Raw genomic sequence first — 23,878 nt, 5'->3', positions numbered from 1 at the left:
GCGATTTAAACCGGGTTCTCAAGCCTAGCAATTCGATGTGTATCGAGTTGATGGTCTCAGCCCGGTCACCAATGACTGCGCGTACAAAAAAATCACTTTTCAAAAAAATGTGGTTCTACGCTTGACGTGGCTAAATTTTCAGCCGTTAAAACATGAGTTTTACTGTCGTGCGATGGACATTACTCGCAAATGCAGAGAGGGCAGGAACAATGCTTCCCTCGACTGCGTGTGGGGCCGCAAATCGATTGAAGAAGGGATCCGAGCGAGCTCTCCGATATCCGCTTCCGTGGGCCATCCTCAACTTTAAATCAGGGTCACGCTGCTTTCCGCGGTGGGGTCACGCACGCGCGATGCAAGGGTTGGGGTCACGCACGCGTGGAAAAAATATCACGTGGGTGTTAACTTCACGCGACCCTCCGCCGTCGAGCAAACGCATTCTGCGGTGGACGAGCTCTTTCTCTCTTTCTCTGTTCGGCCAGACGTCAAATTGAAGAGCAAAAGGGAAGAAAAAAAACGATGCCGATCCAGTTTTTTTTTTCCCTCAAGCTCAAAGGAAAGCCTGAAGTAACTGGTGCTCATTCTCCATCCACGGTCACCACGAGCGGTGGAAATTCCACATTCCCGTAACGGGCGGCGGTCTCTCAGAGACGGTCACTGTTTGACTTCCCGCAAAGTGGTACTTATTTATTTGGACCTCAAAGGGATGATGATGATGATGGAGCAGAAATGACCACCCCCTTCTCCAATCAGGATTTAAACTCGTCACCGTTTGATGTTGACTGTTGCGCTCTGCTGTAGCACCATCTGGTGTGCTGGGCTCGGTAGAAACGGTCAAAGGTACAGCCCTGCAATTGCTTGCTCACGTCACTGCTGCTAGAAGCCACCACCACCTCACCTCCTCACCCCCACCCCCCTCTCCCCCCCATAAAGCCAATTTGTCACTCCACTGCTGGATGAGGGCCTCCCCCCGTTCTATGATTTGTGGATATTATTGGACCACACTTTGCCTCACTGGTCAGTGCGGGTTGGTGAACACACGGCGTTACGCAGGTGGGAGCATAGAAGTACAGTGCAGTATTTTGCCGCACTGTTCTACGACGCAACCCCGCAAAGGGGGCGCCTGTGATAATGTTTCTCGCTAGCGGCACATTTCCGGGTGTTTTTTGGGGTTTGCGACAGGTGCTTAACGTGATCCGGATCTATCCAGGTGGGCGACACCCGGCACACCACATCCGGTATACATCTCGCTAGGGCTACTTGCCGTGCGCCACCCCACCCACTGCTCCAGTTGACCAGTGGGCCGCAAAAAAAATTTCGACGACAAGTTAAACCCCAATGAAATGATATAATAAAATAACGCAAGCAGCCGTCCTCAGGTGAAGAAGACCAGGTCTGTCGGGGAGACAGCGTCTGAATGAATTCATTCATGTGGCCGAAACGTCGTGAGAATTATTTTATCATGTTTTATTTTTATTCTTTTATTACTTCCCTTCTACGTGACTTTACCGAAAGAACCAAGAAGATGAATCCCTGCAGTCACGAAAGCTTTAAATCGAAATTTAAGTTAAACCCCTGTCTGCCGGCCATTGGCGCGGTGGGCGTGCGACCTCGGAGCTCTCTGCGGCAACGTCACCGTCACGAGCGGCGGTGGCGGCTGTCGTCGCTGCATCAGCCTTGGTTGACTCGGCCTGAAATGAAGTACTCGAGCGTCCAGAGCGAGACGAAAATTGCGGCCGGGCGTGGCGCTGGCCCCCAAACTCAGTTGCCCCCTGGCCTGCCCCACGTGCCCGTGCCGGGTCTTAGTAGGTGCTCGCTAACAGCACTTTCCCCAAAGCCTGTGTCAGCTATATGGGCTGGGAGAGGGGGGGGTTGGTAGTGTATATATGTGTGTGTCTTTATGCTCGTGCGACTGTACATCAGTCGTTAAAGGAGAGACTTTGATCCTTGTGCGATTGGCAATCCCTCATTCTAAATCCTGTCAGTTGGGAGTTAGGGCATGGTTTTACAGCAGGTTTATGTTGTCTCAACTGCAGCTGTGTGTGGCATGCGCGCCTGTGCGCGCGTGTGTGTGTGTGTAGCAGTAGTGTAGTGGTTAGCGCGCATTTTGTTACGAGCCCCCAAGGAGATCGATTCCCACTCACGGCCCTGACTGGTAACGATTATAATTATCTGAACTGGCTTTGGTTCTCCCCTAGGTTGACTCGGCCTTAAACGAGTATCTAGTATCGCTGCTGGGGATATGAAGGCGGCCGGGCGTGGTGGTGGCCACCCACCCACCACCCCCTCGTGTGCCACCGTGCCAGCCTTCATAGGCGCTACTCGCTAACAGTACTTGCCCCCAGCAGTCTGTTAAGGCTATCCGGCGGGTACTTTGTCTTTTTTGTGTGTGCGTGCGTGTCGTGCGGGTGTGTGTTTCGCGTGCGTGTGTATCGTGTGTGTGTGTTCGCAGCGTGTGTATTGTACGGGGAGCGGTGGTGTAGCGGTTAGCGCGCTGCACTACGAACCTGTATTGTACGTGTGTTCACGTGCGTGTCTGCGTGTGCGCGTTGTTTTTCTAGCGCTCCGCCCAGCCTGGCGCGCGTCACGGTGCTGTCGGCGAGCGTGGCGGGCGACCGCCTCTACGTGGGCACCGAGGGCGGCGTCGTGAGCCAGCTCGAGCTGCCCGCCATGCGCCTCCTCGACGACCTGACGCTCACGCAGGAGGACCTGCTGCACGGGTCAGCGTCGCGCTCGCCTTGTCGGGAAATCGTCGTCGGCATCTGCCGGTGCCATGTAGCGGCAGCAGCGGTAGCGCCGGCAGCACCGGCAGTACCAGTAGCGCACCAATAGCACTCGCACTGGGAGCACCAGCTACACCAGCAGCAGCACTGGGAGCACCAGCTACACCAGCAGCAGCACTGGGAGTAGCACCAGCAGCAGTCGCACCAGCAGCAGTAGCACCAGCAGCACCAGAACTGGTAGCACCAGCAACAGCACTGGTAGCACCAGCTACACCAGCAGCATTGGGAGTACCAGCAGCAGCACTGAGAGCATCAGTAGCACCATCAACACCAGCAACAGGAGTAGTACCAGTGTCAGTAGCACCAGCAGTGCTAGCACCAGCTGCAGAAGCACTAGCAACAGCGCCAGTAGCACCAGCTGTACCGCCTGCAGCAGGACCAGCTGCAGCAGCACTAGCAACAGCGCCAGCAGAGTGCAGGTAACATTGGTGACCGCGCCTGTGCCGCAGAGTACCGGACGAGTACCGCGGCGGCAAGGCGCTGGGCCCCATCGAGGCGGTGCAGGAGCACCCGCGGGACCCCCACCGCCTCCTCGTGGGCTTCAGCCGCGGCCTCATGCTGCTGTGGGACCAGGCGACGCGCCGCATGCTCCGCTGCTTCCCCACGGCGCAGGCAAGGAGGGACGCCCGGTGTCACATCTGGGGGCGGGGGGGGAGGGTGGGGAGATGTTCAAGTCTGCAGGATGGTCGTGGGTTCGATCTCGAGTCTGCGTCTCTCTGTCGCCCCGTGGTCACGTGGTTTTTTCTCCGGGTGCTCCGGGTTTTCCCCTCCACATCTAGAATCGACATCGTGCGTTATTTGGCTGCTATAAATGTCCACGTGATATTGGGTGTGAGGTGGTGGTTGGCAGCCTAAATAAAATAATCTTTATTTAGGCTGGATAAATCTGATGGCCCTCATCACACCGCGCCTGCCTCTTGGATCCACCAATACTTGCAGAGGCCTTCATCCAGCAGTGGATTGACCGTGGGCAGATGAACTTGAGCGGTGAGCGAGTCGTGTCGGGGGGGAGGAGACGGGGGGGGGGAGGTGTGGGGGGACAGTAATTCAAGCTCCCCGCTGAGCTCAGACCTGTGTATCTGTGGGCCGCTTTGCAGTATAAAACACATTTGTTGCGGGCACACGGATGACGTTGGGGGGGGGGGTGGGGGTTGAGACGCACCCGCGCCAAGCCCGTCCTGCAGAAGGCGCGCCGTTCCCTAATTAACGCTCGTTAGTGAGTGCTTTGTTTTTAGGCTTGCGGTGTGAGTGGAATGCGCTTTCCGCGCGTGGAATGCGTGCGTCCCTAATTGGCGCTGGAATCTGACGTTGTTTTCGAAAGCTCCAGAGGTGAGGAGAGAGGTGAGGGGGGGGAGAGGCCGTTGATCTTTCGCTGGAGCCCAGGGCAGCATTCGCATGGCCTACGTGCTGCCCTCCCAGCCGGCCCTTGACTCAGAAACATCGACATCATCATCGTAATCATCATCGTAATCATCATCCTCGTCATCGTTGTAATCAGCCATGGTCAATCCACTTAAGGGCTTCACAGGGATACATCCTAAGTGATTTAACCACCAACTGGTGAGAGCACACACATGTGTTGACCCGAGTTCGATTCCCGCTCATGGCCACCACCAGTGACGATTATCGGAACCGGTCCTGGGATCCACGCCGAGGTCGACTCGGCCTCAAATGAGTACCTGGTGCGGTGTGTAAACATCGCCACTGGGGAGACAAAGTGGTCGGGCGTGGTGCTGGCCACTCACCCCCATCGTGTGCCTTGCCGACCTTCAAGAGATGTGCTGCTCGCTAACAACACTTGTATCCAAAAGTCTGTTAAGGCTACACGGGGGATCTTTGTCTTCGTGTGTGTGCGTGTGTGCTGGGGGGCGAGCAGCAGCTGGAGAGCGTGACCTGGCAGAGGAACGGAACGCAGTTCGTGAGCTCGCACAACGACGGCAGCTACCGCGTCTGGCACACAGGCAGCAGCAGCGCGGAGGAGGAGGACGGCGAGGGGGGGCACAAGATCCCCTACGGTGGGGCACACGCATCTGCTGCCACGGCGGCGTAGCGCACTGCACACACACACGGGCGTAGCACACTGCATACGCACACACACAGGCGTAGCACACTGCACACACACACACGGGCATAGCACTCTACATACACTGGCATGCAGGCATAGCGCGCTACATACACACGCAGGGATAGCACGCTACATACACACGCAGGCATAGCATGCTACATACACACACAGGCATAGTAGGCTACATACACACGCAGATATAGCACGCTACATACACACGCAGGCATAGCATGCTATGTGCACTAGCATGCAACCATAGCACACTAAAAAACTAAACAAAGAGCCCCCATGTCAGGAAAAGTGCTGTTAGCGAGCACCGATGAAGGCTGGCACTGCACACGAGGGGGTGGGTGGCCAGCACCACGCCTAGCCGCCTTTGTCTTCCCAGTGGCGATGTTTACACCGCACTAGATACTCATTTTCGGCTTAGTCGACCTAGGGGAGGCCCCGGACTGGTTCATTTGCCACTGATGTTGGCCGTGAGCGGGAATCGAACTCGGGTCGCCGGGTTCATGGCACGCAGTGCGCTAACCGCTAAACACATAAATACACACGCAGGCATAGCACACTACACACACACACAAGCATAGCATGCTACGTGCACTAGCATGCAGACATAGCACAACACAGGCGCAGCACTTGAACAGATCAAGTATTTAATGTTGCCGTGCCTTTGTGTGTGTGTGTTTTACGCGTGTGTGGGGAGCGGTAGTGTAGCGGTTCGCGCGCTGCGCTATGAACCCGGCGACACGGGTTCGATTCCCGCTCACGGCCAACACCAGTGATCTGAACCGGTCCCGGGCCTCCCCTAGGTCGACTCAGCCTCAAATGAATACCTGGTGCGGTGTGTAAACATCGCCACTAGGGAGACAAAGGCAGTCGGGCGTGGTGCTGGCCACCCACCCCCTCGTGGACCGTTCCGGCCTTCATAGGTGCTCGCTAACAGCACTTGCCCCTACAGTCTGTTAAGGCTATACGGGGGATCTTTGTTTTTGTTTTACGCGTCGGGGTGCAAGTGAAATACGCGGCCGTGTGTTTTACCTCTCCCTCGTGATTTCCATGCTGCCCCTGTTGCTGTTGCCACCGTCAGGGCCCTACCCCTGCAAAGCCATCAACAAGATCCAGTGGCTGCTAACGAGAGGGTGAGTGACGCCCCCCCTCACCACCATCACCACCCCCACTGCTTTCACGCTTGAACGGAAAACAAACGCACCGGTCGTCTTGTAACAGCAGCTTGCGCACAATGCTCTTGGGATGACAGTTCTGTTTTTGTTTTTATCTTATCCCAACCGACTTTTCGATTTCGTTATATTATTCGGATAAGTTCCGTGCAGAGCGCACGGCTTGTGAATCTGGCTGTTTGAGTGACCGATTGCCCCGCGGATTATCGGTTCAGGTTACTCGGCCGACCGGATGGCACGCAAAATAGTTGCCGGTCGGACGCGGGAGGTGGTGTCTCATGGGGCTTTGACGATGTCATCGGCCACGCGATGCTGCCGCGTGGCTCGTAGGGGATTTCCTGCCTTCGTGTTGGGCCGGTCGCCGTGATTAAAAGGCCCCGAGGAATCGACCGCAACAAAAGTAGTCAATCGTCGGCTAATAATCCCAGCCGTAGTTCCATTCATCTCGAATGAAAGTTACTTGGAAATCCAAGAGGGGTAGGCGAGAAACTGTATATATACACATTCCTGCCGGAAAAATATCCTGCTCGCGAACATGTATCATGTAGATTAGAAGCTTTCGTGACTGCAAGGATTCATATTCTTAGTTTTTTCGGTAAAGTCACGTAGGTAAAAATTTAAATTTTTATTAATAAAAGTAAAATGAAATAAAAATCACGACGTTTCGGAGGCAAACACAATCTTCCGTCTTCAGGTGGAACCGTCACAGCACGATAGCTGTATCAAGTGATACAAGTCATACAGCTATCATGCTGTGACAGTTCCACCTGAAGATGGAAGCTTGTGTTGCCTCCGAAACGTCGTGATTTTATTTTTATTTTACTTTTATTAATTTTTTACCTACGTGACTTTACCGAAAAAACTAAGAATATGTATCATGTATGTGTGCTTTCATCATCATTATCGTCATCATCACTACGATCAATGGGCAGATTATCCGAAGTTGTCCACTGCACATTTCGTCACTTGTTTCCACTTTCCTCTGTCCTGTGCCAATATGCTCAAGCAGTGCCACATCTTTCTGGCACCGATCTCTTGTGATGTTGCCATCGAACCACTCATCGGTTAGGGCTTCCTCTCTTTTCAGTTCCTTCCGTTTATCCAAACAACACACTGGAAATTTTCCTCTTGTCCTCCGTCCTACATATGTGTGTGTGTACAAATAGTGGAAGTTTCCTTATAAGAGAAATAAATGTCTTTTGCCTGCAGTGAATACATTTAAAATGGAACTCCGCAGCACTTGATGGCATCAGCCTCCTTGCGCCGACGATAATTTGCGAAAGAAAAACAAAAAAAACGAGCGACCCGATGATCGCGGATCACACGGCGCACCGCTCGCCGTGTCGCAGCGGGCGACTTCGGCAACACCGGGGGGGGGGGGGGGGGGAGCGGTTTTCCCCCCTCGCGCTCGACTCTCTCTGTCTCTCTCTCGGCAGGGATCCGTACATCGTGCTGAGCGGTGGCATGCCGCGTGCCAGCTACGGAGACCGCCACAGCGTCACCGTGATCCACGGCACCAGGCACGTCGCCTTCGACTTCACATCCCGCGTCATCGACTTCTTCACCGTCTGTAACGAGGCTCCCGACAGCGGTGAGTTGCGCGGGTGGCGGGTGGGGGGCTGTGGGAGGGGGGGCTGTGGGAGGGGGGGGCTGTGGTGGGAGGGGCTGTTGGGGGGGGGGCTGTGGGGGTGGGGTGAGGGAGGTGGCTAATCATAACCGGTTTATCTACAGCATTGAAAAAAAACCAGGAGAGAAACTGGTTACGGGTTATGGTCTAGGGTAGACTGGCAGAAGGGGGGGGGGGGGATGTACAAAGTTCACACACTCATACAGTCGCACTGATACACAGCAAACAAACAAAGATCCCCCGTATAGCCTTGACAGACTGTAGGAGCAAGTGCTGTTAGCGAGCACCTATCAAAGCCGGCACGGCACACAAGGGGGTGGGGTTGACAGGACCGCGACTGACCGACCGCCTTTGTCTCGACAGTGGCGATGTTGACTACACACCGCTACACCAGTTACTCATTTGAGGCTGAGCCGATCTAGGGTAGGCCCAAGGCCGTTTCAGATAATCGTCACTGGTGTTGGTGGTGGCCGTGAGCAGGAATCGAACTCCATGGGTCGCCGAGCTCATGGTCCGGTGCACCAACCGCTCTTAACTGCCGCCAACTGCTGTACTACCGCACCCTACACGTACATATGTTCACACACACTCTCACACAAACTCGCTCACACTCTGCAGAACAGGGGGAGAACTTAGAAACTCCACGCGGGGAGGGCGCCCGAGGTCACGAACCGAACTCGTGGCCCCTTCTCGCGGTGAGGCACAAGTTTATTTTTTGGTTACCACCAATGCGCGCCAAACGAAAACGGGCAAAACCCGCCGGACTAAGACGGGCGGCGCGCTGGCGCTCGTGCGCGCGTGCAGAGTACGACGCGCCGCAGGCCCTCATCGTGCTCGTGGAGGAGGAGCTGGTGGCCATCGACCTGCGCTCAGAATCCTGGGCCCCGATCCCGCCGCCGTACCTGGCGTCGCTGCACTCGTCCGCCATCACCTGCTCGCACCACGTCTCCGCCGTGCCGCTCAAGATCTGGGAGCGCATCGCGCGCTGCGGCCGCAAGCAGGAGGACGAGAAGAACAAGTCGCACGCCGTGAGTCCGCCGACGAACGCGCCAGGCCTCGCCCGTGCCCTCGCGATTGCTTCGACCTCCGCCCCTTGCGCCGCCGGCAATTTTGCTTTGTCACGCCAACGCCGAGAGGGGAGGCTCCGGAGGATCTCCTCTGCGGCGTGCATGCCTACTCTTGCAAGCTCGAGCCTACTGTAAATCACGTGGCTTTTGCGTGGCCACCCCCAACCCACTCTGAATCTCCTCACCTCTCATCTACATATCTCTATCGCTCTATATCAGCTCAAGCCTCCGTCTGTGTGTTAGTCTATAGGTGTGTGTGAGTCTGTGAGTCTAGAGGTCTCTGTGTGAGTGGATCTATATGAGTGGATCGGTCTCGGAGTCTTTGAGTATCTACACAGGACCTATAGGTTCACACGCAGCTGGAAGCTTCTGATTGCAAGCCGCTCACCGTACCGCTGACCAGTTCTACTTCACGAGATATAAAGAACTTGCGTCAGTATCGGGTGCCAAACCTGCCACTTAGGTTCTTGCGTGGCCAGGGAATGAATGCGGGTCATTGAGATAGTAGTTGAACACCAAGTAGGATTTAGTCGTTAAACCCGCCACCACCCGACACCGTCAATTCGTAAGGTTTGTCACGTTAACAAAACCCCACGACATGTATTATTCTAGTACGATGTTTCGCCAGTAATTACAACCAGCATCATCAGGCGGACATCCAGATTTGTGGAGAAATCCTCCTGTTTCGTTCTTAAAGAGAGAAAGGATAAATGTGATGTTATCACTAGCGAGTCAGTCGGGTGCGAGGGGCGGGGGGGGGGTAATGTATGTATAGAAATTACAATGGATATCCATTCCCGGTTGAGTTATTCATAGGGATAGTAGCACACTGAGCAAAGCGCTATTTCAGAGATCACCGTTTGCAATACACACAACACATGTAAGTATAGATGTTGAACTTCTTTTGCATACCGTACGTAGCCAACCGCGCGAATCGTCGGTGTGGGGGAAGGACAACAAGCATTTCTAAATAAAAAAATATATTTTTCTCTCGGAGAATGTTTTTGTGGAGCAGTTGAATGAAAATTAATAATCATGATAACAGTGATTCACAGTCCTTTGGCAAAGCTTCATGGTCGTTGATATAAATGAGCTGACAGCAATAACACGTCTTCCGCACTAGAGCAATTATCTATCGGCAGCATCTCCGTGCTGGCAACTGGCCAGCACTTCTGCAAGGGTCGTTTCGAAAACAGATATTCATCGTCGTCCTCATCGGATGTGATCCATCCGCTGCCGGATGAAGGACCTTCTGCAAGACACCTGAAACTTTCTGACCCGGTGCCCCCTACTGGACATGTGTGAAAAAGAGCGTCATAGCTCATGGGATTCCTCCTCCAGTCTAAATAAAGATTCCGATTTATGAGCTTTTACGGTCTCGCGATCAAACGAAGCTTCTGGCTCTTGGGCGCACGATCCGATTTCATTGCTCCATCTCCACGGGGTTAGTTCTTTTGGTTGCCGCTCCGGTGGTCGGTCTCAAAGAGAGAGGGAACGACCCAGAGGCGTGAGGAGGAACCGCAGACGTGCGGCAAAGGCGGCGGCGGCAACCACGAAGGTGGTCAGCCGCCACTACCAACATTTGCCCAAGCTCTGCTGGTCCTCTATATATATTGAGGTGTTAATTATAATCGGTCAATTCATGAGAGTTTTTTCCGCCTGGGAGTATACCGGAGCGGCCGCGGAAAAAACGAATGAAAGAAAAATTCTGGCAAAGGCGTGGCGCGTCATCTAGGCATGCAGAGTCCACGGCCTGAGCTGAAGCCCTGGAACGGTTTAATCAATCCGCGGCGCTGCACCGACCGACCGTGCCGCTCGCTTCGATCTCTTTGACGTGCGCCCCCGTTCCCTCTCCCTGTCGTCGCCGCAGGAGTGGCCCGTCAACGGAGGCATCAACAGGAACACGGAGCCCGCGCTGAGAGACCTGCTGCTCACTGGGTACGGCGCCGGCGTGGGCGGCCGCGTGCGCGTGATCGTCTTGCCGCCCCCACGCCGTACGGCTCGTGGCGGATGAGGGGTGTGGGGGCAGGGGGGGGGGGGCATCGATTAACCGCGTTCCAACGCGCCGGCCGCTGCTCGCATCGTTGCGTTGAATCTCGTCTTGTTATTCGTGGCGCCCGCTCTGGTTCGTGTTATGCACTTGGTGCCGCAGACCCGACGCTGCCATCGCATTGCTCTTGCTGCTGCTGTCGTGTGTGTGTGGTGGTCTGTGTTGGTGCTGCTATGCCACCACGTAAATGAGAAGCGCCGTACGGCTCTCTCTCTGGGTGGTGCTGCGTGCATTGTTTGGTGCGATGTCCGACGTTTCGCTTCCACGTGCTCGTGAAGCTCCTAGCGCGTGGCCCGATAACCTCTGGACACGGTGCCAAACAACGTTACGGGAGGGGCAACCGGAGAAAACGAGCGGTGGGGATGCTGGTGCTGCCTGGCCGTGGGCTGCCCGGCTAAGCCATGATCCCCGCTCCCCTGTACCCCCACCCCCCGTTGCCGTGCCCAGACACGAGGACGGCTCGGTGCGGTTCTGGGACGCGTCGGGGGTGGCGCTGAAGCAGCTCTACAAGCTGGGCACGGCCAACGTGTTCCTCACCGAGGCCGACCACGCCGCGGAGGGCGAGGACGAGGAGTGGCCGCCCTTCCGGAAGGTACGCCGAGCCAAAAACCCACCACGGGCCAGAGGTACGCCTAGCCGACCCACGGGCCGAAGGTACGTCTAGCTGACGCGTAGGCCAAAAGCGGCGTGTCTAGCCGACCCACAGGCCAGAGGTACACTTAGCCGACCCGCGGGCCGAAGGTACACCTAGCTATCCCACGGGCAGCCAGTTCAGTGATGCTGTCTGCTTAGATGTGAGTGTGCGAGCGACGTAGATGATCTATTCTACCGGGATCAAGGCGATTCACAATGCTCCGGACGTGCGTGTGTTTTGAACACAAATAACGTGAATACGGACCAGTGGGGTGAGCGACTTAGCGACCCAAAGGGTCCAGTGATTCCGTCCGTAGGCAACTGGCGATTGTAATACGCTTGTGTGTGTGTGTGTGTGCGCACGTGTTTTGTTACGTGTGTTGTTGGTACCAACAGGTGGGCTGCTTCGACCCCTATAGCGATGACCCACGGCTTGGCATTCAGAAGATCTCCCTGTGCAAGTTCAGTGGGCAGATGGCGTTGGCTGGCTCGGCTGGACAGGTAATGGCACCACACGACCCCGTGGTCTGCACCTCGGCCTTCACGGCACTTGCCCCAAACCTCTGTTCAGGCTATACAGCGGGTGGGGGATCTTTATCTTTGCAGAGGTTTCCCAGCCCCGCTGTAAACGACGCGGTGATTTATGGCAGCTCGGTGCGTCCGTACGTTTGCATGTTGAACTTCTTCCGCACCGTACGTGGCCAACCGGTTTTTTAATTATTATTTAAACTTAACCCGAGTCACGCCGAAGAATTCCAGTAACGGGGGGATACAGAAAACGTAGCCGACCGTTTTAACCGCAGGTCGAAGGCGCACCTAGGCAACCCGCAGGCCAAAGGTCCGCGCCCCTACTACTTCTCCTCATCCCCCTCCGCCGCAGGTGCTGGTGATGGAGCTGAACGACGACGAGGTGGAGCACGAGGTGGACGTGTACACGGTGGACCTGCTCGAGGAGAACGAGACGTTCCGCTGGAAGGGACACGAGCGGCTGACGCAGCGCGCCGGCCGCATCCGCTTCCCCGCCGGCTTCCAGCCGCAGCTGCTGGTGCAGTGCTCGCCCCCGGCGTCCGTCACGTCGCTGGCGCTGCACCCCGAGTGGCGCCTCGTGGCGTTCGGCACCAGCCACGGGCTGGCGCTGTTCGACCTCCAGCAGCGCCGGGCCGTTATGTCCAAGTGAGCGTCCGGGAATTTTTTTAGTTTTTTTTAGACGTTGAGTGGCCGCTGTTCTGAGTCACGAGACTCCCTGAGGCTTTGCTGGGTAAACAAGCGTAATGATAGTAACGTGTGCTAGTGGTACGTGTAGCAATGCAACGGTTGAGATGAGAGCTCGTTTGCGACGCGCGCGTTCAGATGTGCTTCTGCGGCCGTCTGGAACGCTCTTCCTTCCGATATTAGGAAGCGGACCGGGGACGCGCGGACTACCGAGCTAACGACGAGCGCATCGCCGCTCTATGGCGTCCGTGTCTCTCCTCACCCCACCCCCTCCTCCCCTTCCCCCCGTGCCAGGTGCACGCTGCACCCCAACGACGCGCTGGCGCTGGAGGGCCCCCTGTCGCGCGTCAAGTCGCTCAAGAAGTCCCTGCGCCAGTCGTTCCGCAGGATCAGCAAGAGCCGCGCGTCGGGGCGCAAGCGGCCGCCCAGGGACGGCGCCAACAAGGTGCCCGCAGCAGCCACCAGCACGCGGCCAACGTGCGGCCCCCGTGCGGCCCTCTGGCCGGCGTGAGCCGCGTCGCAGCGATACGGCGAGAGCGGGCAGGGAGAGTGGCCTGCCTTTGATATTCATCCTTGACATTTTGTTTTTACCATTGGAACCTCATTTGCCAGTAAAAAATATGATAATTGGTTTTTTTACCCTTCTATCTGGCAACAAAACTGACACCTTTTTTACAAGGAGTCACGTTTGCATAGACCACAATACCTGCAGTCATAATGCAAACAAAAAACATGTAATGCAAACAAAAAACATGTTTTTTTTTGCATTATGACTGCAACAAATGTGGCTGGTGGTGATGGTGGGCGGCGCTGCGGTTAGCACGCCGCGCCACAAACCCGGCAACCCGGGTTCGATTCCTGACCACCGCTACAATTTAGCGGCGAGGGATTCCTGAACCGGACCTGGGCCTCCCCCTAGGTGGTCTCGCCGCTAGAATGAGTCCCCGATGCGGCGTGCAAACGCGTCAGCACTGGGGCGCGGTGCTGGCCCACCCACTTTGTGCGCCGTGGCGGCCTTCGTAGGTGCTACTCGCTCTGTTAGAGGCTGCTGCCCGGTGGGGCGGGGGGGTTCTTCTTGTGGATGTAACTTTGTGAAATACAAATGTGTATGTGTTGTTATTGTCGTTTTTTTGTCAGTGTGTCAGTACTCAGGGCCGCCTGGATAAAGTAAGTGATGGGTTTACCCCTTTCACGAGAGGCAATGGGGGATCACCCACTAACCCTGTGTCACGAGCTTCCACGCGTGAATGTCCACGATGATTTGCCGTCACCGCATGTCCTCGAGTGGGGGGGGGGTAGCCTTACCACTGCTGTGGGTGTCACGATGCGTGGGGTGCACTGCCCCCCCCCCCCCCCCCCCCCAGTTACGACCAGGCCGACCCTAACCCCCTCCTTAACCATCCGCGCCTGTTCTCCTGTCACCGTAACTACACCACCACTCTTAATAACGCCCCCAATCTTTTATCTCAACCACTGTCATCTTACGTGCAGTTTTGTCATTGCTGTAAAGCGACCTTGCAATAAGGCGCTATATAAATCGGTAAGGCTGCACGCGGGATCTTCGTGCCCGTTTCGTTCACCGTGGCATGTGCATCCCGTGTCCGAGCATGTGCATGCGCATCCATCTGCGTGCACGGTCGCGTTTGTCCGTGCGTGCGTGTGCCCGCCCGCCCGCCTGCCCATGCTGGCGAGTGTACGCCCGTGTGCACGTGCGTGTCAGCGTGTGTGTGTGTGTCAGCGTGCGTGTGTGTACGTATGTGTGCTTGTGCGTGTATGTGCGAGTTTGGTGTGTGCGTGTGTGTTTGGTGTGTGCGTGTGTTGTGCGCGCGCACGTGTAATGTAGCGATTGGCATGCTGCGCTACGAACCCGGCGACCCAAGTTCGAATGCGGCCAACATCAGTGACGATTATCTGAACTGGTTCTAGGCCTCCCCGAGGTCTACTCAACCTAAAAACGGGTACCGCTGTGTAAACATTGCCACTTGGGAGACGAAGGCGACCGGGCGTGGTGCTGGCCGCCCACCCCATCGTGTGTCGTGCCGGCCTTCGTAGGCGCTGCTCGCGAACGGCACTTGCCCCTTACCGGCTGCTAAGGCTACACAGCTTGGGGGGGGATCTTTGTCTTTGTGTGCAGGTGCAGGAGGCAGAGGGCGAGGTGGAGCTGGCGCCCGTGCAGCGCCGCATCGAGGCTCGCTCCGCCGACGACTCCCTCTCCGGCGTCGTCAAGTGCATTTACTTCGCCGACACGTTCCTGCGTGACGGTCCGCTCGCTCACCCGCTCGCCCGCTCGCTCGCTCGCTCACCCGCTCGTTCGCCCGCTCACCCGCTCACTCGCTCACCCGCTCGTTCACTCGCACCCCCGCTCGCTCAACCGCTCGTTCGCCCGCTCGCTCGCCCGCTCACTCGCACGCCCGCTCGCTCACCCGCTCGTTAGCCCACTCACCCGCTCACTCACCCGCTCAACCACTCGCTCACTCACACACCCGCTCACTCGCACACCCGCTCGATCGCCTGCTCGCCCACTCATTCGCACTCCCGCTCGCTCTCGCACGCTCAACCACTCGCTCGTCCGCTCACCTGCTCGCTCATCCGCTCGCTCACCTCTCCTGACCGGCAGCTCACTCCTCTCATTCGGTGGTAGCAGTGGGGGGTTCCCTTGGGTCCCTCCCCTTGGCTAAAAAATTAATGTGTAAATAAATGCCCTGCACTCTGATATGTTCTGTTATGTTACGGGGAGCGCCGTGCGAATGCAACACAAATTATAGTTGTTGCTCGGCGGATGCAGCCAAGTGGTGTTTATTGAAAATCAGCGTTTGTGTTTTGTTGTCTTTACGGACCCAGGATCACACCACGGACCCAGCCTGTGGGCCGGCACCAACGCTGGCATCATCTTCGCCTACACCATCGACGTGCCGTCGTCTGAGCGCCGATCGGAGACTCCGGTGGAAGCTCGGCTAGGTACGTACCAGGCGTGCCGGCGGGGGGTTGCCCCGATTGCCAACCGGTGATATTCGTTAAACGCTTCCCGACGAAGGGTGATAAGCGGGTCCGTATGTCCGTACGTACTTAGTGCATCCGTCTGGTTCTCTTGTCCATCCATAATGGGGGGGGGGGGGGCGGGTAGCGTGGGTGACTTCCGTACAGATGATCCAGCATGAACAAAACTTTAGTGTCAAGTTGTGTTGCTGTTGAGGAAGTTAACCAAGCGAAAAACGGCCGCACTGATGTCCTTAGGTGAAGACGGCTGCTTGCGTTGTGGCCGAAACGTCGTGAGAATTATTTTATTATGTTTTATTTTTATTATTTTATTACTTCCCTTCTACGTGACTTTACCGAAAGAACCAAGAAGATCAATCCCTGCAGTCACGAAAGCTTTAAATCGAAAAGTCCGCTCTAAGTTTTACACGGAGGTTGGGCGTCTTTGTCTTTCGTGGGCCCACGTGGACCCCGCGCGCGCAGCCAAGGAGATCCAGCTGATGCACCGGGCCCCCGTGGTGGGCCTCACCGTGCTGGACGGGAAGGGCAGCCCCCTGCCCGAGCCGCTAGAAGTGCTGCACGACCTGGCCAAGTCGCCCGAGATGGGCTCAAGCCACTCGCTGCTGATCATCTCCGAGGAGCAGTTCAAGGTGCGGACAGAGACGACGCGAGTGGTGTGCCAGCTGCTGCTGCAGCCTGGCCGGCTGCAAGGTGGCCAGGAGAAGGAAGCGCAGCCATGGATTCTTGAATCTATCTGTGCGGAGGCTTTGCGTGTCGCACCCCGCCACCCCGCATATGCGTGCGTGATGGGTTTGCTCCGGGTTCTCCGGTTTTATCCAACAAGAAGCCAAACTCTCCCATTATTGGCATTGGCCAACAACCCAAATGTAATAATTGTTTTTCTACCCTTTTATCTGGCAACAAAACTGACACCTTTTTTACAAGGAGTCATGTTTGCATTGGCCACAATACCTGCATTCCGACCGCAGGTATTGTGGTCAATGCAAACATGACTCCTTGTAAAAAAGGTGTCAGTTTTGTTGCCAGATAAAAGGGTAAAAAAACAATCATATTTTACTACTGGCAAAGGAGGTTCCAATGGTGGAACCCAAATGTAGCAGGGCCCTACTGAGGAAAGAGTCTTGAGACTCGGGTAAGACCTCGCGAGAGATCTTACTCCAACTCAAACTGTCATTATCGCAGCAGCAGCAGCAATGGCTTTTGGCTCGGCCATCGAACAAAGACGGTGGCAACTGCATCGCACGGCACTGTCAGATGCACTTCTGCAGTCATCAGGGACGCTCTGCCGGTATTAGGAATCCCACTGAAGTTGTGCACTTTAAAATAATCGAGATTGAAAACTAAATTTTTTCAGAACTGATTTTGTTGCTAGTTGCTTGTCCTTCCTCCGATTAGCAGGGTTGGCTACATACGGCGCGAAAGAAGTTCAACTTAACAAACATACAAGGTGTGCATGTTGCCTGCGCGAGAGCCTCTTCCTGTGCGGGACAGTAGAGGGGGGATGGGGTCCCTGTTCGCCAGGGGATTGTGCTGCTGCTGCTTCGTGTGAACGTGGATCGAGTGAAACGTTTACGATGAATGCTCTCGAAGGCTGCTCTTGCGGGAGTTTTTGGCTGCGACACATTTCCACGTGATGAGACACTTCATCGAGCTATCCATCTGTAGCTAACTCGATTCTGAAAAAGACTGCTACGTAGCTCCGTGGGCCTTGCCTGGTAAAATAAAAGTAACGGAGGGCCACGTTAGTTCGGCTGACGTCTCACCGCGCCCGCGCCCGTGCCCGCCCACGCCCGACAGGTGTTCGCACTGCCGCGCGTCGGCGCCAAGAACAAGTTCAAGCTGACGGCGACGGAGGGGTCGCGCGTGCGCAAGGTGGCGCTGGCCACGTTCGCCAGCGCGGCGCCGGCGGGGGAAGACTACAGCGAGAGCTGCCTCGTGTGCCTCACCAACCTGGGCGAGGTGCACGCCTACAGCGTGCCCGCACTGCGCCTGCAGGCGCGCCACGGCTGCATGCGCCGGGAGGACGTGAGCGGCATCGCCTCCTGCGTCTTCACCAAGTCGGGACAGGGTGAGGACTCGGCTACCGCGGACGCCCACCAGCTCGCCACCCCCCCCTCCTCCTCCACCCCACCACCTCCCCCACTGCTTCCACCCCACGAGGGAGATACAGGCGTATGTGCTCGTGTGTCCGGTCGTGTCCCAGGCTTCTATCTGATCTCCCCGTCGGAGTTTGAGCGCTTCTCCCTCTCCGCAAAGAGCATCACGGAGCCGCTGTGCGCCGTGCAGCCCAAGGCTCGCGACGTCCCCACCAGGTGACCCACCCCCTCACCCCACCTCGAGGCACCTGCCGTACATCCCCACTTCCTCTCTAGCGTTCCAGCGGCAGCTGTCCCTGTGCACGAGCCTGCCACGAAGGGGCGATGATTGCCGCTATGTGGTCGAGCTTAGAGGAAGGTGGCAGCTCTCCCGACGCAGCTCAACGTCAATGCAGCCACCAGCCGGCGAATGGGCAAGTCTTCCAGTGTGGGGCAGTAATGAGCGCTCCGTGTAATCCCAGTGCAGTTGAGTTGAGTTTATCACAGTCGTGTTTAGTTCGTTCTCATTCCCTCGCACCTCCGAATTGCGTGCTTGGCTACATACGGTGCGAAATAAGTTCTACATGCATGCATGCATCACTTGCAGGAGGGGGTGGTCCCAGTTACATCCAGCAAACATCGCTTCAAACAAGGTTACAGGCGAAGTTGCGGGTTTAAAAAAAAAAAATGTCCCGGCGCAAGAAAAAATAAAAGAACGCGCCAACGACACAGATCAAGTGAAGCAAAACGTGGGAGTCTTGACCGACAATGCGTGGAACAAAAACCACGAACGATCGTCGGACATATAGAGCGAGCGGTTATGTACCGGCTCAAATTTTTAAGCTAAACGTTCACGGTGAGCGGAGAACAATGTGGCGCGGGGGGGGGTGGGCGGCTTAATTGCGCGGGGCGCCGGCAAAGAACGATGGCCCCCCTCGGTGTGTTCTCGATTGCAAAGCCGGTTTATTGCCGCGACGAAACCCCCTTCTTGCAGGCATTCGGCCAAGGACAGGCAGAGGAACAGCACGAGGAGCAATGGGAGCAGCTCGTCTGTCGGAGAAGGTGACGTTCACACACGCAGGCGCCTGTCGTAACTCCCCGTGTCGTTTGGGAGTAGGTGATGTTCACACACGCGGCCTCCCGTCGTACCTCCACGTGACGTTTGGGTTTGCGTCCTTGAGAAAAAGGCTGAATGTGTTAAGTGGATCAAATGGGTACCGTTTCGCGAAGACGCACTGCAATGCGTTTTGGTACAACGCGGGGGAGCGTGCCACTGTAACGTGGGAACACGAGCCGTTGTAATGCCGTGGGGGGGGCAGTGTGGATCTCTGTCTCCGTGTGGTTTGTGGCTTCCTTGAACTGTGGATTTCTTCCAGCAGGTAAGAAGAAGGGAAAGATCATGGAGAACGCCCTGTTGACCGACTCGTGTGAGTACCAATCCTTCTTGACTCCACAGCGTCTGTCTCTACACGTGGGGGGGGAAAGAACGTTCAAAAGAAATAAATTATTCAGCCACGTGGCCGTCCTCCTGGGAGCTCATAATTTCATCAGTTTTGTTACTCATATTCATACCACCAGCACCTCCGATTGGCCAGCCGAGCGTGGTGTTTGCCACTCACCCCGTGGTTGCGGCCGACACGGCACTTCCCCCCCCCGCCACAGCCTGTAAGAGTCTGTACGGGTAAGAGGCGTGGGATCTTTGTCTTTGTATCGCGCGGGGGCGCACGTGTAACGCGGAGTGCCGATTGTCGCCCCCGCCCCATCCCCATCCCAGCCGTGCTGGAGGAGATTCAGGAGACCCTGAGCTCGTCTAACGCGGCGGCGGCGGCTGCGGCTGCGGAGGCCAAGGCCGGTGGTCGCGTGGGAGCCAAGCCGGTGAGGGATGGGGTCGCACGCTGCCCCGCACGCTGCCCCGCACGCTGCCCCGCACGCTGTCCCGCACGCTGCCCCGCACGCTGGCCCGCACGCTGGCCCGCACGCTGGCCCGCACGCTGCCCCGCACGCTGCCCCGCACGCTGTCCCGCACGCTGTCCCGCACGCTGCCCCGCACGCTGCCCCGCACGCTGCCCCACACGCTGCCCCGCACGCTGTCCCGCCCGCTGTCCCGCACGCTGTCCCGCACGCTGCCTCACACGCTTCCCCGCATGCCCTGGTTGCCCGGCGGTGAAATGCTGGTGACGCCGGCGACGCTAGCAAAAACTAGCGCCCGTCCTTATGTAGCGCGGGGGGTACATGGTTGTGAGAGCTGTTCTGTCTCCCCCCCCTCTCTCGCTCGCGAGCCGAAGCGTTAAAAATAATGATGATGATGGTGATTGGTAGCGTTGGATGCTTGCGAGCGCGACAATCTCATCTTGTTTGGCTGTGTCGGGTGGCGGAGGGTCTTGCAATAAGAGGATGGCAAGGGAGAATGTGAGAGGATGAGAAGTTAGGATTTGACGAACGGATGTGTGGATGAGCACGCTAACACCATCACCTCTCCCCCCCCCCTTCCGCTCTGTAGGCGCCCTGACTCGAGAAGCAGGATGGATACTGTTTTTGCGCGGAGATGTAAGTGCTCTCATTCGTTTTTAAACCGACGCCCCACCTCGTTACGTCACGTTTCCGCTACCTTGTTGTCGGTAGATGGCAGTGCGGAGAGAGACAAAGAAATGCTTTTAATTTACAGCATTGCTCAAATTCTAGGGAGAGAGACAAACCAGGGCCTGTCGGCTTTGCGTGCCGTTACGTCGTCCACAACGGCAACCGTGTTGATTCTCCCCCCAAACTTGTCGTTTGCGCAAATCCGTGTTGACGTGCGGTCGCGTCGTGAGGTCCCCGCGCGATGTCGGGCGTGGGCTTCGTGGAGCGATTCGTGGAGTGACTCTCCCGGGAACCCGCGAGTGGCGGAGAGTGGCACCCCGGTGCGGCGGAGCGACCCACCGCGTCGGCGGTTCGGGTGTCGTCGGCGATGAGCGTCGCGTCGATCGCGTCGTGTTGCTGCTACTGCTGCTGATACTGCTGCTACTGCTGCTGATACTGCTGCTGATGCTGATACTGCTGCTGATGCTGATACTGATACTGCTGCTGATACTGCTGCTGCTACTGCTGATACTGCTGCTGATACTGCTGCTACTGCTGATACTGCTGCTGCTGCTACTGCCCCTGCTGCTACTGCTGCTGATGCTGCTGCTGATACTGCTGCTACTGCTGCTGCTACTACTGCTGCTGATACTGCTGCTGCTGCTACTGCTGCTGATACTGCTGCTGCTGATACTGCTGCTACTGCTGCTACCACTGCTGCTGCCACTGCTGTCACTGCTGCTACTGCTGCTCCTACTGCTCCTACTACCACTGCTGCTGCTGCTGCTACTGCTACCGCCCCTGCTGCCGCTACCGCTGCTACCACTGCTGATGCCACTGTTGATGCCACTGCTGATACTGCTGCTACTGCTGCCCCTACTACCCCTGATGCTGCCACTGCTACTGATGCTCCCAAGAGCTCCCGTCGGTTTCGTCTCATTCATCCCGAGTTGTCTCTTCCCCTCCCGCTTGTTCCGCAGAGTTAACCGACGGCTCCTGGAACCTACCTTCTCACTCTCTCTCTCCCCCCACACCCGTCGCTCGCCAGCGAAGACCCCAACGGATTCACACACCGCACGCAAAGACAAATATCACCCCTACATAGCCTTCTTCAACAGGCTGTTTGGGGCAAGTGCTGTTAGCGAGTAGCAGCGCCTATGAAAGCCGGCACGGCGCACGAGAGGGGGTCGTGTGGCCAGTCTCCCCAGTGCTGATGTTTACACACCGCATCAGATACTCATTTAAGGCTCAGTCGACCCAAGGGGAGGCCCAGGGCTGGTTCAGATAATCGCCACTGTTCCTGGTCGTGAGCGGGAATCGAACTCTGTGCGCCGGGTCCGTAGCTTTGTGCGCTGGCCCGCTACGCTACCGCTCCCCCAACAAATACAACAACAACAACAGCCGTCATTCGCCGCACGCACGTACACACGCACAACAACAACAACAACCGCCGTTCACCACTAAGTGGCGGTGACGTCACCGTGACGCTTGTGCCGTGCTTAGACGCACATTGCGGCCACGTGAAGTGTCGGAAGGCCAAGCGCTTGCAGGAGGTCACGGACGCGTTTCCCCCCCCCAGGTGCGACACGCACACAGGCACACACAATGCCTCGTCCCTTCAGCTTAACGTCGAGCCCGTACCCTCAGGCTCCCGCCAGTCCGTGCCTTTACGCCTCTGATAATCCAGACCTGGGGTGGGGGTGGGGTGGGGTGGGAGGGGGTCGCTGTTCGGCTTTCCGAGCCGGCGCTGCCGCGGCTCAGGGTGCATGATGAGGGTTCTTGCCTTGGGCGGTGCGACCTCCCACCCCCCCCCCTGCCCCCCCCCCCCCCCCAGTCTTATCGCCAAGCACAACAAGGTTCAATGGGGGGGGGGGGGGGGCTCCTTCTTCAGCGACCGCTCACGGCAGCGATACTTTTGTAGCAGCACTAATCGTACCACAGATTTTCTTCCCCCCCCGCACCGAAATCGTAGGACACGGTAATGCCTTAAAAAAATGTCTTCGAGTAGTCGTCTCTCACGCTAATTGTATCACCCCCCCACCGCCTGATTGTTTTATACCTGCCGGCAAAGTCATCTGACGAGGTTCGTCGTCGTCATCTCTCTTGGCCTTGTGTTGGCGGCTGCTGCTGCTTCTGCCAGGCAAGGTAACCCACCCCAGCCCACACCCCCACCGCCAGCAGACGTGGTACCGTTTACCATTTGAAAACGAATGCGAGCGTGAGCGGCTAAGACGAGTCGGCCGGATGTACTGTATATTTATGGCGCCGGGGGGTAACTCCTGCACCTTGGTGAACTCCTGGAGCCGGTCGTGGCGTTGCCGCTGTCACGGCAGATTTATTTTTAATTTACGAGTTTGGCGCGGGGGGGGTGTGGCGTGGGAGGTTGGTGGTGGTGGTGGCGGTGGAGCAGTGCCCACTTTAGATGAGCAGCAGCAGCGGCAGGGGGTGGTTGCCTGGGTTTCTCAAATCCTTCCTCGAATCGGCCACCTAAACAACGATTCGGCCACAACACACTCGGCCTCTGCTGAGCTAGTGGTCTAGACAAGGCTGTGGGGGGGGGGTAACGTAGCTCGGAGATGATGGGGAAGCCCCCCCCCTCCCCTCCCCACCAGGGCCTCCTTCCTGCGTGTTGGTGTTAGCAGCGCACCGTTTGCGCGTCGCTCATTCTCACGGAACACGCGAGGAGGGAGGAGGAGGAGGAGGTTGGGGGGGGAGGGTTGGGGTTAGGACCCAGCCATCGCTGCTGTGTTTCACCACCTCCCTGCTCCTCAGTGCTACCCCCCCCCCCACTCCACTCCTCCAGCGGACACTCGATTATCGATAACCAACACCCACGTGGTTTGGAGTTGCTGGAGTGGTGGGGCGGTCTCTGGGAGTTGTTGGTTCATCTTTGTTGGTTCATCGTCGTTTGTTCATCGTTGGCTCACCGTTTGTCGTTTCTCCCGATCCTTGTGCGAGCGTCGCGGGCCCCGATTCCGCAGGGCGGCGCGATCGTCCGTGTCTCCCGGAGTCCACGCGTCGGCCGGCAACATCGCGTCCGCGATGCTGCTGCCGCCACCTCCACCGTAGATTTTTTATTTTACTTTGTCTAACCGGACTTGACAGCGGTCACTCATTCTTGAAGCTTGCTTTCTCTCGTGTTTCAACTGTTAACCGATCGACGTCGATAATGCAATGTCTGTATTTTAGATGAAATGAAATATATTTTAGTACAATGGGGGTAAAGTATTTTTAATCATGTAATGGTTAATTTTTAATCTAGGTGTATACATTTTTCAATATGGTGTAATTTTATAACGATTTCTTAAGAGGCTGCGGTATGGTGTTTCTCTGTGGGTGTAATATTTTATTCCGAATTAACGATTTCCGTCGAGGTGTTTCGGTTTTTTTTGTTCCACCACCCCCCCCCCCCCCTTTCCTATTTTTGGTAGCGTACCGATCGACGCGAAACGTAGCCGGGCGTTAGGGGGTGTTCGTTTTGCAAAGCCTCCCTCTCTTAACCGCGCGCGCGCGTGTGTGCCGTGCACTACACTTGACACCAATAAAACTTCTATCCCAGGAACGATTTGCTTTCGATCGCCGATTTGCCGTCCAGTTGATTGAGCGTCCCCCACCCCCTAGGAAGCCTTCAA

General features: G+C 56.7%; 1 protein-coding gene across 4 annotated transcripts in view; it reads left to right on the top strand.

The window, feature by feature from the left end:
- Positions 1-22,072, top strand: part of LOC133346122 (lethal(2) giant larvae protein homolog 1-like) — a 66,406-nt gene extending 44,334 nt beyond the window's left edge. For 2 of the 4 annotated variants that reach the window (XM_061557550.1, XM_061557567.1), the window contains exons 6-27: positions 2,559-2,717; positions 3,230-3,392; positions 4,657-4,795; positions 5,936-5,987; positions 7,463-7,617; positions 8,458-8,681; positions 10,591-10,658; positions 11,218-11,362; positions 11,800-11,904; positions 12,284-12,576; positions 12,910-13,060; positions 13,753-13,782; positions 14,750-14,876; positions 15,457-15,573; positions 16,075-16,241; positions 17,410-17,680; positions 17,816-17,924; positions 18,682-18,749; positions 19,064-19,114; positions 19,462-19,562; positions 20,188-20,234; positions 21,227-22,072. In XM_061557550.1, the coding sequence (XP_061413534.1) occupies positions 2,559-2,717; positions 3,230-3,392; positions 4,657-4,795; positions 5,936-5,987; positions 7,463-7,617; positions 8,458-8,681; positions 10,591-10,658; positions 11,218-11,362; positions 11,800-11,904; positions 12,284-12,576; positions 12,910-13,060; positions 13,753-13,782; positions 14,750-14,876; positions 15,457-15,573; positions 16,075-16,241; positions 17,410-17,680; positions 17,816-17,924; positions 18,682-18,749; positions 19,064-19,114; positions 19,462-19,562; positions 20,188-20,196 (2,704 nt within the window). In that variant the 3' untranslated portion in view covers positions 20,197-20,234; positions 21,227-22,072. The remainder of the gene's footprint in view (positions 1-2,558; positions 2,718-3,229; positions 3,393-4,656; positions 4,796-5,935; positions 5,988-7,462; positions 7,618-8,457; positions 8,682-10,590; positions 10,659-11,217; positions 11,363-11,799; positions 11,905-12,283; positions 12,577-12,909; positions 13,061-13,752; positions 13,783-14,749; positions 14,877-15,456; positions 15,574-16,074; positions 16,242-17,409; positions 17,681-17,815; positions 17,925-18,681; positions 18,750-19,063; positions 19,115-19,461; positions 19,563-20,187; positions 20,235-21,226) is intronic. The other 2 variants (XM_061557559.1, XM_061557574.1) reach the window with 2 other exon arrangements.
- The last annotated feature ends 1,806 nt before the right edge of the window (positions 22,073-23,878 follow it).

This window comes from Lethenteron reissneri, chromosome 3 (assembly GCF_015708825.2).
Source record: "Lethenteron reissneri isolate LAM-NWPU_2019-01 chromosome 3, ASM1570882v1, whole genome shotgun sequence".
NCBI classification, from domain to species: domain Eukaryota; kingdom Metazoa; phylum Chordata; class Hyperoartia; order Petromyzontiformes; family Petromyzontidae; genus Lethenteron; species Lethenteron reissneri.
The sequence above is the reverse complement of the archived record's forward strand: the minus strand, read 5'-3'. Positions and strand labels throughout refer to the sequence as shown.